A 19,646-nucleotide genomic window follows, 5' to 3' on the forward strand; every position below is an offset into this window, starting at 1 on the left:
ATCATTACTCTGTATGTGATAACACAGAAGGTTTCAGAGCCTGGCTGTTGTCCTCTCGGGTCATAAAATATTTACTGGATGCCAGCTACGTGCAAGAGGCTTCACCAGGTGCTCTGCTAGTGAGTGGGAGTCAAAGTTAAGATACACTGACAGACACTGAGGTTGAGAAGCTCAAATTGTGAAGGAACAACCCGTCCTGTGTGAGCCACACCAAGGGATGAAGTGTTGGTGTAATCATACAACATAGGGAGTGAAGCCTGACTCATCTGCTCCATCTCTCGATCATAAATAGTTCGTCCACTCCCCGAATCTCACTTTTGCTGGTTCTCCCTAGGGGTTTACTGTGCAATTTACAGTAAGTGGTGTTATAATATCCAAATCATAATAATATTTCTCCTCTTTTGTTTCGGAATTAAAACACAGTGGCTGAGAAATCTTATGCCCTGAGATCTATCACTAGGTTTAGCATAACTTAGAAGATAGGCTAACTTGCAAAGGAAAATTAGTTTTATCAGTGGAGTCTCACTAGGGATATTAACCAACCTCAGTGTAAGCAATAGATACTTAAGACAAAATGAACTTGATACATTTGTAAACTTTTTGTCATTTAATGCTTTGGGCATAGTTTGTTGTACTGGTACTTTACTTGTGTGCTATGTTTTCAACTTTATGATTTTATGGGTTTTGTTAGTTTGCCTGCTTGGGTGCTCATGCCTGCATGTGTGTGTGTGTGTGTGTGTGTGTGTGTGAGAGAGAGAGAGAGAGAGAGAGAGAGAGAGAGAGAGAGAGAGAGAGAGAGAGAGCGTACACGAGAGTGTGCGTATGCACATATGCTCATATTTTGTGTTTTCTTTTTGTTATTTTTAATGTATGTATGTGCTTTTTAAATTATTTATTGACATTTGTTTGCATGTTTGAGGGGGGATATGGAATTTGGGGTTTGGGAGGCGTCTGAAAGGAGTTGAGGGAGGGGAACCATGATCAGAATATATTGTATGAATAAATTTTAAATAATTGTTCCCTATAAACTCTCATTCTCTCTCTCTCTCTCTCTCTCTCTCTCTCACACACACACACACACACACACACACAAGATAAGCTAGCTTTGCAAAGCTTGTCAAATTAGGGCGGTCACTTGTTTACGATTATTTGTTTCTGCCTCTATCTTCTCTGCTAGGATCCATTGCTGCTTAATCGTGACGAACCTGTTGTTTCTCGGCAAAATGAAATAGAAAATTTCTTTTAAACATCTAATCATTCAAAGAACCAAAAATAACTTGTTAATAATAAATAACTTGTTGCAAGGTGGCATATCTCGGTAATTCTATCTCTTGTCAGAGAGACAGCGAAGGACTGCATATTATAGGTCAATATAAGCCACTAGCAAGACCATATTTCAGACATATATATATACATACCATATATATTCAGACACACACATACACACACATATATCTATATCTACATCTATATATATATATATATATATATATATATATATATATATATATGTTAACAATGCATAAAAGAAGCAATTGCAGGCACTTAATGTCATAAGTATATCTTGTATCAGATAATTCTCTTAGTCCCGGGTTAGTCTCTGCCTCTGTGAGAACAGCATAGTTGAGTTATTCTTCTCTTCAGGAGGAAAGGGTTATTTTGACTAAAGGTTGCTGAGTGAAGGCAGGAAGGACATCATGATAGCAGTTCATTGTGTGTCCAAGGGAATCGGTCACCTTGTGTGTGCTAGGAAGACAAAGGCAAGTGGGAAGGTTTGGGGTCCCAATATTGTGTTTAAAAGAATGCCCAGTCACCAAATTTCCCATTAGCAACCACTTCTTAAAGGTTTTGCCCTCCCCCCCTAGGAGCATAAGCTGAGACATAAACCTTTAGCATGTGTGCCTTTGGGAGACACGTAACGAGACCACGGAAGCCCCATATGCACCTGCACTGGAACATGTGCATGGATTTGTATCAACAGGAGACAACGAAGGGCGTTGCTGACCCCAGCTCCGTTGTATGTACTAGTACCAGACACGTTAGATAATGGAGAGCTCTGCATGCTTTGTTTCAGAATGTGGAAATGCCGTCATGGCATTTGCCTGTCACTGTAAAATTATAATTCATATGAAAAAGAAAATTAGTTTCAGATCTTTCCCATTTTTAATTTCAGTACAGCGTAAAGATAACTTTTCCAGCGAATGAGATCTGATTAATTCGCTATCAGATGTTGCCGTGGTCCACACAAACATCAAATCCTATAGTGGGTATGCACTCAATGCTGTGAGTGTGACTTCAGTCAGTGATTTTAGACCATGGGAATTCCGTCACACGTGGGAAGTATGGTTAGTGATGTTAGATTATGCAGTGAGTGTGTACTCAATGCCCTGGGCCTCTGTGGTATGTGTGTGCTCACTGCTGTTAGACTAGCGAGCTTGCACTCCGTCATGTAGGCACTGAGGACTGCATACCCTTTGATACTCTGGTGAATGTATTTGCATGTAATGCTGTTAGACCCTGGCGAGTGTGCACTCAGAGCTTTGGGAAGTGCACATAGTGTTTTTAGCCTATATGGTGAATGTGAATGCAGTGCTGTTAGACTGTGTGGTGTGTACACAGTGTTGTTAGAATCCAAGCAGTGCACACTCACTGTTTTCAGACTATGGCCAGTGTGTACTCACACGTGGCAGATCCGGAGGAGCACACACTAAGTGTTTTTGGACTCCGTGGTAAATGAGAAAGCACTAGCACTCTGAGGATCCACGATGAAATGTGAGTTCAGAGCTGTTAGACTCTGTTGTAAGTGTGTCCCCGGTGCTGCTAGACTCTGGGGAGGGCACACTCGGGGGGGATTTGTATCTTCTTGTGAGTGAGCGTGAACTCAGTTATTTGAGATTCTATGGTGAGTATGGATTTAATGCTGTCACACACTGGTGTGTACTGTAGACTCCAGGCAGTGTGCACACTCAGTGTTTCCACACACTCGTGAATAGTGTGCCCGAGGCCCTGTTACGCTCTGGGAAGTCTGTGCTCAATGAGTGTATGCTTGGTGCTGTTAGACTGAGCTCTCTCAGAACAATCTCACGGTATGCTTGCATTTCTTACTGCAGGTACATGTTGGGACTTGCGGCCATTCCAGCCGTTATCCAATTCCTTGGATTTCTCTTTTTGCCCGAAAGCCCTCGGTGGCTGATACAGAAAGGGCAGACTCAGAAGGCCCGGCGGATTTTGTCCCAGATGCGTGGCAATCAGACCATCGACGAGGAGTATGACAGCATCAGGACCAGCATCGAGGAGGAGGAAAAGGAAGCCAGCGCAGGTACGTGCGCGCTCGCCACTGCGTGAGACAGAGAACGACGCCGGTGGCTGTATTCAGAAGCAAAATCCTTTCAGTGTGATTTGACAAGGCCTTATGAGGCAACCACACAAAAATAAAAATATTTAAATTTAATATAACGGGCAATGGAGATCCACTTTCCATTCCAACAATAGCGGCTATCACTCTCGATCCGCTCACGGCTTCCAAATTTGCATTTAAAATGTGTCAGTTTTGCTTTTATTCTGTTCTAACTGGCAGTTCACACGGGGGCACACGTGTTATGTTTTTTTTTTCTTTCCTGAGAAAATGGCAGGCACCCCTATGAAAGGGTTGGTTTTTGTCAAACACAGTGCTGGCTGTCTTCAGCCCCTTTTGCTGCCGGTTTCAATAGATCCGAAGGCTACTTTTTTCCCCTACAGCATCCAGTGCGCCCTGGCAGTGGGGCGAGTATGCTGTGACTTATCTCTGTACCTGTGTGAAGCACACGGCTACAAACCTCTGGGTCAAGCCAGAGACCCAGCTACTGAAGCATTTGTTTTTGAATACTTTGTAAGCATCTAGCGCATGACTGGTAATGCTGGTGTCGCTGAAGAAACACCTTGGTGCAAAACAAGGACACTTTGCCTTCCCAAAATCATGTCCTTTAACTGTCTTCAAAGTTTCGCTCATTTCTTAAAGTACCATTTAAAAATATCTATTTAAATTGCAAATTACTTCTTTTTCTCTACCGTCTGAATTTTCCCGGTCGTGCCTTAAATGAAATATCTGTTTCTTTGGTGATGATCAGTCCTCTTGAAACCAACGTTCTAATTATGTGTGATTGGAGTGGAAAACTCACAGTCTTGGGGCTATTGCACGAAATGCAGTGTGGAATTTACGCATTGATTAACTAATAGAGACTTGTCTATAGGCAAGATTTTTGCATGTTTATTATGAACTATTAAGCACAGTTCTTTTTTTTTTTTTAGTTTTTGGTCCTGTTTTGTTCTTTTGTTTGTTTTTGTTTTTATGCATGCCTTCCCACAGTTTGTGATAACTGAGTACTCATTATGTATAAGAATGACCTTGAACTTACCTATTATGCTGACCTTGAACTCTTTCTCTTCCTGCACATTCCTCTTGGGTGGTGGGAATGTAGGCGTGCGCCCCCTACTGCCCACCTAGTGCATAGCTTTATTGTGATGGCCCCCAAATATACTTTCTTGAGCCATGCAGTCGCTGACAGAGCAACCAGTTGGGTTTCACAACTGCTGAGAATTTCCAACCAATTAGACTCTGTAGAAGCCGTTGATTGGAGTTATTTACTTATGTTTTCGTCTTTATCACTGTTTTAATTTTTTTAGGGGCCAAAGCACATCCTTTGGGGAGAATAGACACATTTTCCATTTCCCCTTGTTGCTTTAGATGTATATAGTTGGTCAGAATTTTTTAATTCTGTAATATACTTGAGGCTTATCTCATGTTTGAGTCTTCTGAACTTTGGAAGTAATGTGATTAGCCCATCTCTGGATTGGCGGTATGTGACATACATCCTCTTGCTTAATTTAAAAGTTTAGCCTATGTTTTCTTAAGGTTCGTGTCTAAAACCGTTCTAGCATAAGTGCACAGAGGTGAACTTAGCAGTACTGGATCTTGCTTCTATAGATTAAGAAGTGGGTGGGTTGGATGTCGTGGTGATGTATGCAGCTCCATACTTCTAGGAAGGATAAGACAAGAAGATTGTTGGACCTAGAAATTCAAGAATATTCCGGGTATCATGGCGACTCAGCTAAAGAAAATAGGGAGAAAGCTAATCAGTGGGAGGAGACAGAATGTCTATCCCCGTCTTCGAGCTCCTCAATGGATATATGCCGTGAAACCCCACAGCTCTTGGCTATGTACAATGTATGTTTCTTGTATGAGCTACAGATCAAGGAAAAAGAACGTGAACAGGACAAACCTGTCTCACACAACAGCAACAGCACTGTAATATCTAGACACAGTTTAATGCCACTGTACTTGAGAAGTGGTGACCAGGGCAGTGACTTAGCAAACCTTGGGCTTGGCCCCCTGTCTCTTCATATTTAAGAATAAAGGACTGGATGCACAGAAGAAATAACAGCTAACTTGAAATTAATGGAACTGCCCTGGCACCGAGATAACTCACCAGTCTGTTAGAACATGGCTTCTTCATCTGTCTGTGGAACCCGGGGAGGGGAAGTATGAACTGAAGCTTCAAGCTTGGAAGCCATGGACCATAGAGTACAGTCTGCTGGAAAATGAACCTTGAGCAATGTCCTAGACAAATTAGAAGTTCCGGGGTAGGAAGATGATGAGATATCTTAATTTTTGTAAAGAGGGACATTTCTTTGGACATGGTTTACGTGGTACCTGGTAGCTCAATTATATTTAGGTTTGATTCCAGATCATTTATTTTTTTCTTGGTCACCTGAATTTAAACTTAACCTTTAGGCTGAGCACATAGCACAATGAAAGAGTGTGTACCCAGCACACAGAAGATGCTGGCTTGTATCTCCAATATTCCGCCCCTCAAGAAAAAAAAAATAGATGTCTCCAAATCAAAAGGGTAACGTCTTTGAGAAAAGTGTGCACAGGTACCGTTCAGCATGTGGCTCTGTTGTGGGACAGGGACAGAAAGCATTCCTCTGGCTAAAATACAGTGATGCAGAATCGGTCAGCATTGTGTCTGTAGCACAATTGGGCTTCCAAGCCACTATGGAATAGGAGTGGATTATAGCAGAGTCTCTCCTCCACGTGATAAGATAGGTCAACTTCCTTCTCCGCTTTCCCTGTCTGTAGAGGAAATATCTTGTGGACAGTATAAATGCACCACCTGTCAATCACAGCTGATTGGCCTATAGCTGAGGCAGGAAATAGGAGATGGGATATTTGATGGGAGAAAGGATTTGGGGTAGAGCCAGGAGCAGGAAGACTGGGCCCCCAGGAATAGGAAGGAGGACATGTATTATGGCACCTGAGCAGGGGTAACCTGCCACGTGACAAAACTTAGGTCAGAGTAAATGGGATATTAATTTATGAGATAGTTGGGGAACAGCCAAGGGGATGCTTTCTGATTATTTGGAAAAATGCTATGAAGCTGGTGTTCATTCGGAGGTTTTACTGAGGAGCAGGGGAGGAGCAGGTGTGTCAGTAGGCAAAAGGGATGAAAATCGTTGTCTTTCTTCTGTGGAATCCCATGATAAGTCAAAGGATAACTATTGGTTAACTACTAATGCTGTAGCCATCTGTGGGAAATAAGCACTATACTAAAATGGTAATAGAGGCACTGTAATGACGTAAGGTTAGATGGTTGGGGCAAGCCTCTGAAGCTATGCCTTTAGAGAAGGCTGTGAGCATCTTCACCATTCTATGGACCAGATCAATGGTGGTTCTAACGCAGAGCTGAGTTTTCATACTCTCTGGGAAGGTCTGCCTATGCCTCTATCCCAGATTGCTTTTCCGTCAACTCTGACAGCAGCCTGAGACATGATAATTCTTTTAGAGTCTCAAGCATGTCTGAATAGCAAACAGTTGTCAGGAACCGCTACATCGTTTCTGCTGCAGATTTCTTATGCTTTGCTTACCTAGCTTATTTCATTATTTATTATTTGTTTCATTTTTTCATTGCACAGATATGTACCAAGGCGTGAGTTAAATGCACATCGGACACAGCATCTTCTGAGAGACCAAGTCAGTTGTTTCAAGTAGTGGCCCACAGGCCATTCACTGAGCTTCAAAGTTACAGAGAGGTAGACACATAGAGCCTGAATATTATATTATGCTTACAGACCTGTCTGTGATTCTCAGACATGAATTGAAGAGTTGCAGTCTCTTGTTTGGACACATGTGTTCATGGGGTATTGGGAATAGATTGCGACCTTATCACTAGGCATGAGTGGGGTGTGTCCTTTACAAGCTAATGCCTTTCTCCCGCACCAAGGAAAGGACAAGTGTCCAACAAGAAATAGGATTCCTTGGAGGGCCATCTTTTTAAAAATCGCACTCATTTATATATGTATTTATGTGCGTGTGTGCCATGGTATGTGTGTATGTGTGTGATAGAGAAGGGGGGTTGGAGGAGAAGAGAGAAGGAGGGACAAGTGGGAATCTATTTTCCTTTTCTACCATGTTTGTCCTAGAGATCAAAAGCCCAAGTGGCCAAGCCTGGTAAGTGCCTTCACCTGCTGAATCATCTTGACATCCCGGAAGGCAGTTTATGGAAGACCCTTGAGTGCTGACACTGTCTGTCGCCTCGTGTGATGGGCTCAGGTGCCTTTCTAAATTGCATCTCTCCACCTCCCCCCCCCCCCCCCCCGAGGATAAAGCACGTAGCCCTGGGAGGTGGAGAGAAGAACACAGAAGAGGCCAGTGTCATTCTGTGGCCACTGCTGCCTCTGTGCTCTTCCACAGGAGCTGCTCGCCAAGGGTCTCCCAGGAAAGCCTGTCTCTCCTCTGACTTGTGCAGAGACTGAGGTAGTGGGTATCAAGATAGGATCAGAGGTGGAAGAAGAAACGGAATAGGAAAGGTTCCCTTTCCTACAGGAACATAGCCATTGTGGTGGGCATGAAGATAGCCAGGAAAGGCCACGCATGGTGAGCATGGTGGTCACCAGGACAGCTTCCACGCTGGACAGAAGGAAGGGAGAGGCCAGGTGGAGGCCCCCACACACCGGATAGTGCTCATTGGAATCCCTAGTGACAAAGTTCAGTCTTCAGGGTATAAAACACACCCCCCCCTATTAAAGTAACTACGTAAACTTTCTTTTACAACTACAATTCTGCTGCTCACCTAGATCCTAGGGACTCTCAAAATAAACATATTTAATAGAAGAATGCAAGCTTTGTAGTTGGAACACTAAATTATTTAATGTAAGTAAATATATTAGCTTAATATGTTTACTTTACATATTTAATAAGTGTGTTCTTGCATTTGTTTGTCTGTCTGCATTGCTGGAGATGGAACTCAAAGCCTCGCTCGCACAGGGTAGCTAAACGCTATACCTCCGAGCTAAAACCTTAATATCAGTGTAGCTGGGAAAGAGCCCTTCAGACCCTTCCAGGTTGAAATATCAGGCAGGCCCACCTAGTTCCTATTGCAGGCCATTAGGTGATGCTGTATCCAGCCTACCTTCAAAACATTCAGGCCAGCAAGAATTTGACTTCATCAGTGCTTTTCAAACTCACTGACATGGTCAAACATTCTCTCTGTGTTTTGCTTTCTGGTGTGGGGAGTTTAGCCTCTGGCCTAGAAAGTAAGAGTGTGGGGCTAATGGACATTTATCCAGCATCTCCCCATGAGTTCATTTTGACTTCTCTCTAGCTCTTTCAGGTCATGATTATCATGTCAGGAACAGATGGCTGCCCCAGCCCTTTTTTTTTTCCTCTAGTAATTTTGCAGTTAGGTCATAAGTCTTCCTTTAAGTCGTTTTCTTTTTCAGTGAACCGATGCTGTGCAAGGCCATTTTTGCGAATCCTATCTTGCAGAGAGGTATCTGCAGGGAGGGCCAATATTGTAGCTCGATAGAAATATTTCCGTAGCTTCTTTAGAAATCCAATCCCGAGGGGTGACCTTGCAGTGAAAGGCTCCTTGCCGTTGTCATCTGCTGCCCCAAGAGGACAGTCTGCCCGCCGCAAAACATTCATTGGCTGCATGCATGACATGAAATTGAAATAAATGTTGACGGGTTGTTAGGGAGATGACCCACAACTTCCTACGTATTGGTGGTGATAACAGTCCTTCGAACCTTCTAAAAGATGGTCGCGAAACTCCCTGGACTGTCAAAGCAGTTGGCTGTTACATGACCCCATCACAGCAGAGCATGCGCTGACACAGAAGGCCTTTCAAACACGGAAGGCCGCTGCCCTCTGTCACTGAAGGACACTGGGCAGGGCACGGAGAGGTAGCAAACTGGCTTTCTCGGCCCCGGTGACTGACTTAAGCTGTTCCATCCATTGCTGCTTTAAATAAGCGGTGCATTGATTTTTCTAAACCCCAGAGGGAACAGTTCTTAATTTCACATTAAAACGTCACTGACTCTCCTGTTATGTGGGATGAAGAGCGGGAGAGGTTTTTCCCTCTGCATACTTGGTGAAGAAAACCTTCCCGATTTGCGGTAGGCTTTCTAGCTATGGCTCTTTGTTTGTGTTGAAACCCAGAACGTTTCAGTGTGTGGATAGGTGACTCCTGATGGCTGCCTGTTTCTGTTTCCTTGCTGCACTGCATATAAATCTGCATCTCAGAAGAAGAAAATCCATGCTAAACAGCTTAGTGCCAACCCCATCCACACACCAATTCATTGTGATGCTCACCCTGTTTTCTAAATTGTCAGCATTCAAACTGAAGGAGAGGTGAACCCCAGAGGGCAGGTCTTTCAAAAGAGTTCTGCTTTGGGGTCATATCTGTGTTGGTTAGCTTTAAACCATTCAGTGGAGCTAATATATATATATATATATATATATATATATATATATATATATATATATATATATACCCATTCTCCAGGTGACTTAAATTACTGTACCCCTTAAAGATTACCTAGCGTGTACAGGTTAAAGAGCACCCTAAGGAACGCTAAACTCTTTCCATAGCCACCAGACCTCTGCCAGAATCCGGTTCTCCTGTGCTATGTAAGTCTAGCTGTTCTTTAGTGTCTGCTACTATCAAATGTTTCTCCAAAAAAAAAAAAAAAAAATGAAAGAAAGAAAGAGAAAAGAAGGAAGAGGGAGAGAGAGAGAAAGAAAAAGAAAGAAAAAAGAAATTCATTCATTCATTCATTCATTCATGTTTTAAATTCAGTTTGTTTTTTGGATCCAGGAATTCAAATGCTAAAGTCACTTTTCTCCCTTTCTCTGATTACTCTTCCCAAGGCCTCTGAGCTCTTGATCTCTAAGAGCTACATCCTTCATCATCCTCCATCTCTACCGCCCCCCAGGCTCCCCATGACTTCCTGCTTGCTTCATTCGCTCATCGGTACCTATATCCCTTGAAGTGTTTAAAACTGAGCTGTGCACTAACTGGAATGAGGAGACAATTAGGCGTAAGAAGCTAAAATTACAATCGGTTGCTGGAGAGACTGTTCTCAAAAGGCTTTTTTGGAAAATGGCTTCCACTGCACGTCTCTTAGATAGACTGCCCACAAACCTCTTTATTTTAGAGAGCTGAATGTGATCACTCTTTTCCAGTGGTATGATGAACCCACAGGGACTTTCAAAGAAACGCATGCGGGTACTATCATCATCATCCAGCCTAGTTCTCTTGCTATATGAAGTGCTGGAAGAAACACAAAGGGTTGAGGAGCTTAGAACACACCAGAATTCTTCAGGGTGTTCTGTCCTCAAAGGAAGGGTCACCAACAGCTCTAGCAAACAGAGGTCACTGAAGGCATGTCCTCTTCTGTATCTGGTGGGTATGACTCAGTTCAGTTGTTTCTCCCTCCATCGATTTCTTCTCTCTGCCTTTTTGTATTACTAGGTCTCTGGAATTACACGCACCATTGTCTTTATTCTGCGTGAGGGGTTTTCCTCTCCCATATCATTTCCTCCATAGCCTTCAGAGAGTGCAAGCCAATTCACGGGGTGTTCCCACCCACACTCACTGTGAGACATCTCTTGTGAGAGCATCAGTAAAATCTTTTCACAGTCTGCTTTGGCCTTCCCAGGTTGGTTTTGCTAGAGAGGGTCTGTAACAAAAATTACAATTCTTACACCAAAGAATATTAGAAAAATATGAAAGACTACCTGCAGAAGTATAGTATTTGCCAGTTTTATCTGATAAGCCTCTCGTGTCTGAACTACTTAATGAATGCCCAAGAAATAGACGGTATTTAGACTAAAGATCCAGTGTCAAAAAATGGGCCTAGGATTTGGAACTGTGGAAAACCGAGGCAGATAAAGAAACCACCAGCAGAGCACATTGATTCCCAGTAAGGAAATGCAATCAGAACCTTAATGAACGCCATTCATAATAAGTGGAGCATTCACAAACTCACTGTTGCCGAGGATGGGGAGGAGCCGTAGGCTGCAAGCATGCCTGCTGAACACAGCATGCTGGGAAGACAACTTGATAGTTTCTTCAAAGTCAAGAGCAGTTTGGCATTGTCCTCTTTTCCGTCCCCACATTCAAACCCACGGGGATGGGAACGTAGGGCAACACGAAATGTCCACATGCATGCCCATAACAGCGAGACTGGTAAGATAAAAGCAAAGACAACAGACATGTTTGCCAGCTAAGGGATTAAACAACACAGTGATGACAGCACCAGAATGAACCTTCTGATACCGTACTGCTGTGTGGCTGGACTTAGAAAGAGATTGTGCTGACAGAAAGAAACCAGAACCCAAAGGCCATGTTTTAATGACACTATTGGTAATGTCTCGAGAATAGGCCAAATGAGAGAAGCGAAATATAGATTAATGGTAATATGGGACTTTAATGAAAGGTGGTTTAAAGTGGGAATGACTTTGGTGAATGAAAATATTCTAGAATCGCATGATAGTAAACTTCGCAAAGCTCTGTAAATGTAGGAACGCCTCCGTGAATTAGTGTGTACGTCTAAAACACTGGCATTTGTCATATCTCCGTTATGCATTCCTAATGAAAAAACAAAGCAGTTCCCTGTTGGTTGCACCAAGTTGGGGTCTAAGAGAAATTACTGGCCAGTGGTATTTTGCCCAGTGAGTGGACAGGTGAGACATTTCTCTGCTTGTAGGGAAACTGGATTAACCTCTTCATCTCAGGTCTACTAAGGAACTGAGGGGTAGCTCAATTAGCATTTGATTATGATAGGAATGTTTACACGGTCACCATTTATAAAACAGTCCTGCTGGCTTATCTTTGTATGTACATGGGGGGTGACATTTTAAAGTCTTTGCATCTGAAGGAATTTATATCAGTTGATTCACTCAAACAGGTTTGCTAAAGAGATGAGACTTTAAATGTGTGGTGTAGCAAGCTCAGTTTAAACAATGCTGTAGTTCAGGAATTTAAAAAAAAAAAAGACCTTTTCTGTGGTGTGTGTGTGTGTGTGTGTATGTGTGTGTGTGCCTGTGTGTGTACATGTGTGCCTGTGTCTGTGTGTGTGTGTGTGTGTGTGTGTGTGTGTGTGTGTGTTCATCTGATCAGGATAATCCTTCAAAGGAATGCCCAGAGCCTTGTCTTTTAGATGACCGAAGATCTTGTCAAGTCGATGATCCTTATTAACAATGCAGATTTAGATCTGATAACCAGCCCTTTTTCTAGCATCTCTTCTGCTTTCTTTCCCAACTGCTGCAACCACCATTCTGCTCTCTGCTCAGGCAAGAGGAACTAATTTAGGTCCCATTGGTGGCAGTCTTTGGGTTTTTGTACCTAGCTCATTTGTCCTTTACAGGATCATCCATGTTGCTGCAAATGATGGAATATTATTTCATTTCACGGTTAATGTTCATGTGTGTGTATGTGTCTGTGGTCTCTGTATGTGTGTATGTCTATGTGTGTCTCTGTGTATGTGTGCATATCGCTGTGTCTATACATTTATCTAAGTATCTATCTATATATGTATGTATCATCCATCTATCATCTATTAATCTATTCATCTATGTGTCTGTCTGTCTATCTATTCCTTCTATCTTCCATCACCTATCTATCTGTTCAATCAATCAGTCAATCAATCAATCAATCTATCTATTTATCCAATCATCTATCTATCTATCTATTCAATCATCTCTCTATCTATCTATCTATTCAATCAATAAATCTATCTATCTATTCAATCTATCTATCTATATATTCCATCTATCAATCAATCTATCTATCTATTCAATCTATCTATTCAACCTATCTATCTATTCAATCTATCAATTTAATCTATCTATCTATTTAATCAATCAATCTATCTATCCAATCTATCTATTCAATCAATCTATCTATCTATTCAATCTATCTATATATCTATCATCTATCTATTAACAATCTATCATCTATCTATCTTGCTTCTATCATTTGCCATTATGTTTCTCTTTGCGACTGATTTTTTGTTTTGTTTTTGTTTTGTATTTAGCTTCCACCAAAGCACTTTCATTTTTTAATTGAAAGTACATTTTTCATACAATACATTCTAATAATGGTTTCTTGTCCCTCACCTCCTTCCACATCTTCTCTACTCTTACAACTCCATGCCTTCTTTCTCCTTTCACAGAAAACAAAGAAGCAAAAAACAAAATAAACCAGAATAAATCAAAACAAACAAAAACAGGAGTGAAGCACAAGAAGCATTCACACTCAGAGACACAAACACATATGCACACTAATAATGTCCATAACACACAAAATTGTAGACCATAATATAGAATCAAAAGGCCAGCAATGAATAAACATGCTAAACAAAGCAACATTAGACAAATAAGATACTTCAAATTGCCATTGAGTTCATGCTTATCTGCCCTGTGGTTTATATACCCAGGGAGACTCCATTGGGGGAAGTTTTTTTTCCTTCATAAGTGGTTGAAAACTAGAAATAGCCTTTGGATTAGGAATGGGCCTCATGTGTGCTTCTCTACCTCGGCATCTGGCTTGGCCCTGTAGAGGCCCTGTGTATGTTGTGAGAGTTTCTTCGAATTCCTGTGTCTATCAGCCCTCTTGTGTCTGGAAGACACTGTTTCTTTGGGGTCGTCTATCTCATTACAGAAACATAAAGGACAGTTTTTGGCTTCATAGAAGCCTAGTACACACACACACACACACACACACACACACACACACACACACACACAGAGCATCTTCAACAAAAAGGTGCTGGTTAAACTGGTTGTCTTGCTGTAGAAGACAAATTGATCCATTCTTATCTCCCTGCATGAAACTCGACTGCAAATGGGTCCAAGATACACTAAGTCTGATAGAAGAGAAAGTAGGGGCCAGTGTTGAACTCATCGACACAGGAAAAGACATTCTGAAAAGGATGCAAATAGCCCAGGAGCCTCATGAAATGGAAAAGCTCCTGTAAGACAGCGGACACGATCAGCTGGACAAAATGAGAGATTACAGAATGGGAAAGAACGCGACCAGTTAGAGGGTTAGTGTCTAAACTATATAAAGAACTGAAATAAATAAATACACAAATAAATAACAAATAACCCAACTAAGGTACCAGCCTAAACAGAGTTCTCAAAAGTGGAGCACAAAATGTCTGGGGAAACACTTAGAGAAAAGTTCAGCATCCTTAGTCATCCAGGACATGCAGTTAAAATAGCCACTCCTTCTTTATCCACACTGAGATTGGTTTAGTAACTTGGCTACTATGAATGCTACTACAAAAACCGTGAGAGTGGCCGTGTCTCCCCATTATGTGGATTTCCGTTTCTGCGGTCATATACCCAGTACTGGGACCACTGAATATTGTGTATTTTAACTATCTCTGTGGTCATTTTAAAAGAAGTTTTATATTGTTGTCTATACTGGGATGCTAAATTACTTTTCTGCCAATAATTTATAAATTTCCCTTTCCTCGTATCTTTGCAGGCATTTATTTTATGCTTTAAGTCAAGATGTTGTTTTCTTCCCTTGTGTTCCTTTTGCTATCAAATCGGGAGATGAAAACGTTTGGCTCCTCAAAGGGCATGAGAATAATATGTAATTATAGTATGTGGATAAAATATATAATATGTAATTAATATATAATACATAATAATATATAGTACATGGGATTTTGCTTAGGAAAATAAAACATATTATTATTATTATATTAGGAAAATTAAACATATAATATATGTGTGTATATAAATCACAATGAAGAGAAGCTCACTTTTAATTTCCTTAGAGGTGGACTTCTCTTCTGTCGCTTCATGCATTAGTTATGAATACCTCAAAGGACGTTAAAAGTGAGCTTCTCTTCATTGTGATTTATATACACACATATATCATATGCTTAATGACCATTGTCAGCTCATGATCCTGAGTTCTTCTGTAGCTTAGCAGAATCAGAACTGTCCAAATGTCTTTTTATTTAGACAGGGAGCAGAAGTGGTATACATGGTCCTTGCTTTAGAGATGGAATTTATCCATTTTCTTTCCAGACTTTTGCAAAATTTAGACTTCACTCAGCCTTTGTAGAACACTATTGAAACAAACACACAAACAAAAGCAGAAGATGATGGTTTTGTAAATTCTCTTTACCAGTGGTTTTTGAGAGTTGTCTTCAATATATATATTGACACATTAATAATAAAAAACTAAATACGATTATTTCTTTACATTTTTCTTATACCTGAAAAATTATAAAGGGGATTGTTTTTCTACCAACATTTAAATTTAGGAATTTGCAGACATGGAGCTAGAAGTGACCAGACTCCTGAGTGCTCATTTCTGAATTGTGCCCTGTCTAACTGCCCACGCTTGGCTTCCTGTGGTCTTGCCAATTCTGAGGTGTGAAATTGGATCCAAATACTTGCTAGAGAATTGTGATTTGTTTTGACCTCTCCCTGTTTCTAGAAGACACTTTACCACAAGGCCATTATTGCTTCAATGGTTTTCATTCAGGAGGATGCTGACCACAGAGTAGGCAAAGCAACAGAATGTCAAAGCAGGATGCTGTGTGTGTTGCAGGCCGGGCTGAACGGCAGACAACCCAGAGGTAGATTTTAGCTTGCCTGTGGTCTGACAGACACACAGAGGAGCAGAGAGTTTACATCTAGAAACAGTACATATTCTGAATTTCGTGTAACTAGTAAATCTCCCCTGATAATCCAGGAGATAATGACAGTTTTCACACCTGGAGTTTAAAACATTTGTCAGGTAGAATGAATGGTTCAGAGAACTAATCGTGTGCCAAATAGCGAGAAAAATGGCTGTTTCCAAATGGCAAAAGAGCATCATTAATATCTTCTCTGCATTCCAAAACAGTAGACAGATGCTACCAATCAGAGAGGATAATTCCTCATGGTTATGTTGAATAAAACACATTATTATTTCATAGTTCTCACACTGAATTAGGTAGGTTTCTGTTGACAACGTCCATTAAAAAAATGAGGTAAGTTTATTCACCTATTCATACAAACTTCTTTTGGCTAAGGATTAAAAATACCAGTGAGGATGTGGTAACATGAAATGGTAACGTCTCTCTTGGTCAAGTTAGCAGATTAAGGAGAAGGAACGCTAACTCCTTCCTCTCCCGTCACGGGATGACTTCCTACTTCTGTGACTTCCACAGTTCATCATGCCCTTGCTTTTAATTTTCTTCAGTTGGCAGCCTGAGGTTCTTAACTGCTCCGCAAGGTGTATCAGTTTAGTTCAAGTTTTATATGTCACTGGGAACATCATAAATTAACACCCAAAGAAACAGCAAATCAAATTTATGGGCAGATATGTATTATGAGGAAGATGTTAGGATATTGTTGTGATAAGCTGTGGCCACCCCACCTTGGCTGTTCGGATCCCCTGACAGCTTCCTGTGTGAACCTTCAGGGGAGAAGGTAGAGAACAGTCTCTTCAGCTTGGTGCTCTGTTCAGGGGACGACAGAGGAAGGAAATATCAGAGAGCTTCCTGTGTCTGCCCTTTTCTCGGACACCCATTTTGTCAGGCTTTAGAGTGGCTGTGACAGGCCAGTGGGATTCAGCTTTATAATTAGAGCACTTGTACTATGCTAGGAAAGCCACTGCTTAGCCTGATGCCACATGACCCCAGTGGCAGGGTTAGCATCAGTATGAAGGAGCCGCACAGACTAACATCAGCTAGGACACCACGGGGTCCCAGGCAGGCAAGAGAGCCCCACTTCTGTTGATTACCAACAGCAGCGTGAAATGCTCTTGAGCTCTTTAACTGGAGTTTATGTCATCGGTCCTTATTTTTCCCATCTTTCTTCTCTTCTCTTTCTTTCTTTCTTTCTTTCTTTCTTTCTTTCTTTCTTTCTTTCTTTCTTTCTTTCTTTCTCTTATTGGATATTTTCTTTACTGACATTTCAAATGTAAGTAAATCTCCTTTCCTGGTTTCCCCTCTGAAATCCCCCTATCCCATCCCTCCACCTCCTGCCTCTATGAGAGTGTTCTACCCACTTCCTCCTGACTCCCTGCGCTGGCATTCTACACTGTGGCACCCAGCCTTCACGGGGCCAAAGGCCTCTCTTCTCATTGATGCCTGACAAGATTGATGCCTGACAATGTCATCCTTTGCTACATATGTGGCTGGAGCCATGGGTCTCTCCATGTGTACTCTTTGGTTGGTGGGAGCTCTCGGGGGGGGGGGGTCTGTTGGGTTGATATTGTTGTTCTTCCTGTGGGGTTGAAAACCCTTTCAGCTTCTTCAGTCCTTTTTCTAACTCCTCCATTGGGGACCCCATTCTCAGTCCAATGGTTGGTTGAGAGCATTTGACTGTCTATTTCTCAGGCTCTGGCAGACCTCTCAGGAAACAGCTATATCAGGCTCCTGTCAGCATGTACTTCTTGACATCCACAGTATTGTCTGGGTTTGGTGACTGTATATGGGATGGATTCCTAGGTGGGGCAGTCTCTGGATGACCTTTTTTTTCAGTTTCTGCTCTGAACTTTGTCTCTGTATCTCCTCCTGTGAAAATTTTGTTGTCCTTTTTAAGAAGAACTGAAGCATTCCCTCTTTGGTCTTCCAAATACTTGAGCTTCATGTGGTCTGTGGGTTGTATCTTGAGTAATCTGAGCTTTTGACCCATATCATTCACTTACCAGTGAGTGCAAAACCATGTGTGCTCTTTTGTGATTTTGGGCTGGCTCACTTAAAGTGTGGTACATTTACACAATGGAGTGCCACTCATCTATTGAAAACAATGACTTTATGAAATTCTTAGGCAAACGGATGGAACTAGGAAATATGTTTCCCTTCTTTATGTCAGGAATGTACTCCTCTACCAACCACCTCCCCACCCCGTCTCTCTCCCTCCCCTCCTTCATTTTTTGAGATTAAAAAATAATAATGTTTGACTACTCTCATGGTCTATTCTACCTATAATGAGTTTGCTACACTGGCAGAAATTTACCCTATCTCTAGACAGTGAGGTACATGCATACTTGTGTGTTATATCTGCCTGCTACAGACTTGGTTCTTAGTTTCTCAGAACCCTATGTGGCAATGTGCGGAAGACATGAGGCCGCTGGTAACATACACATTGTAGATATGGTTTATCTCCATTCCTTGGTGACCTGTAGCTGTGTGAAATGAGGGGTGTTTTTGCTCTTGGTGTGTACCATGGAGTATATAGGAAAACAAGTGCATTGCTGAATTTCACAAATGAAAACTAGCCTTAACGTAGCCATCTTTTCATCCTTTACTGTGTTTATGATGTGTTATCATCTTTTAATTGAGATATATAATTTTTTTTCCTCTGCTGAGATTGAAACTCACACCCACTGCTAACTACAGGCTCTATGCTGAGCTGTTGTTCCCAGGAGCTTTCTTGAAACTCCTGAGAAACAGCAAAACTATAACAGCCAGCGTTATAGAAGCAGGGCTTGTTTTAGATCAACATTTTCTATTGGCTTTTTATTCTGTTAATGACTATCTGTTTATTAACTTATGAAGGTACTTGGTGTTGGAAATGAGAAGCTTTCTGAATGCGTCGCAGATACATGGTGTCAGTCATCTGACACTGGGACTTTTCTCAGCTCATTTCCTAAATGGCAGTGTGTGTAATCAATTGTCACCAGACACGGTTTATGTTAAAAATAAATTCCATTACGAACAAGAGGCCTGTGTTTTAATTTGGCCTTTGGATCCGATAACTTCATTCCCAGACTGGGCTGTTAGCAGGATGACTTATATAAATTTCAGAGAAAGCAACAAAGATTCATGATAGACCCAAAGAAATCCCACAAGCCTGAACTCAGAAGAATCCAGCAAAGTTCACTTAAGAGGCACAAGAGTTCCCAGTAGCCATACTGAGTGGATCTTAACGAGGAGCAATGTTGCCCCCTAGTGGACACTTAGCAGTGTTTGGCGCCCTTATTTATGGTGTCCCTTTTCAGGAAAGCTGCTGTTGCCTATCTTCTGGATAATGTTGCAACTGTGCCAAACAGCCCACAGCTAGAGCTTCCCTTCACAGAATGCGAAGGATGGCAGAGTCGGTAACCGCCTCCCATCCCCAATTCCATGCCTCACCGCCATGAATGAAACAAAACAAAAGAAGCTGAAAAGGAACAAATTGAGCATCCAGAATCATTTGAAGTCTAAAGTGCTTCAAAATGCAAACTTGCGTTGTTTATATTTTACTAGGATACATAAAGCAATTTTCAGCAAAGTACAAGACTATAGTAAATGGTTTCCCTCCCATTTCTTGCTCCTCCCCCTTTCCATTCATTTTGTTTTTTTTTTTTTTTTTGGTCAGTTTTGTC

At 41.6% G+C, this 19,646-nt stretch overlaps 1 protein-coding gene across 1 annotated transcript in view; it reads left to right on the forward strand.

Annotated features, from left to right (window-relative positions):
- Window positions 1-19,646, forward strand: part of SLC2A13 (solute carrier family 2 member 13) — a gene marked incomplete at both ends in the record, with an annotated part of 282,775 nt that overhangs the window by 69,912 nt on the left and 193,217 nt on the right. Inside the window, one exon of the mRNA XM_080939275.1 lies at window positions 3,111-3,319. Coding sequence (XP_080795401.1) covers window positions 3,111-3,319 — 209 coding nt within the window. The remainder of the gene's footprint in view (window positions 1-3,110; window positions 3,320-19,646) is intronic.

This window comes from Micromys minutus (genome assembly GCF_963924665.1).
Source record: "Micromys minutus genome assembly, chromosome: 27".
NCBI lineage: Eukaryota > Metazoa > Chordata > Mammalia > Rodentia > Muridae > Micromys > Micromys minutus.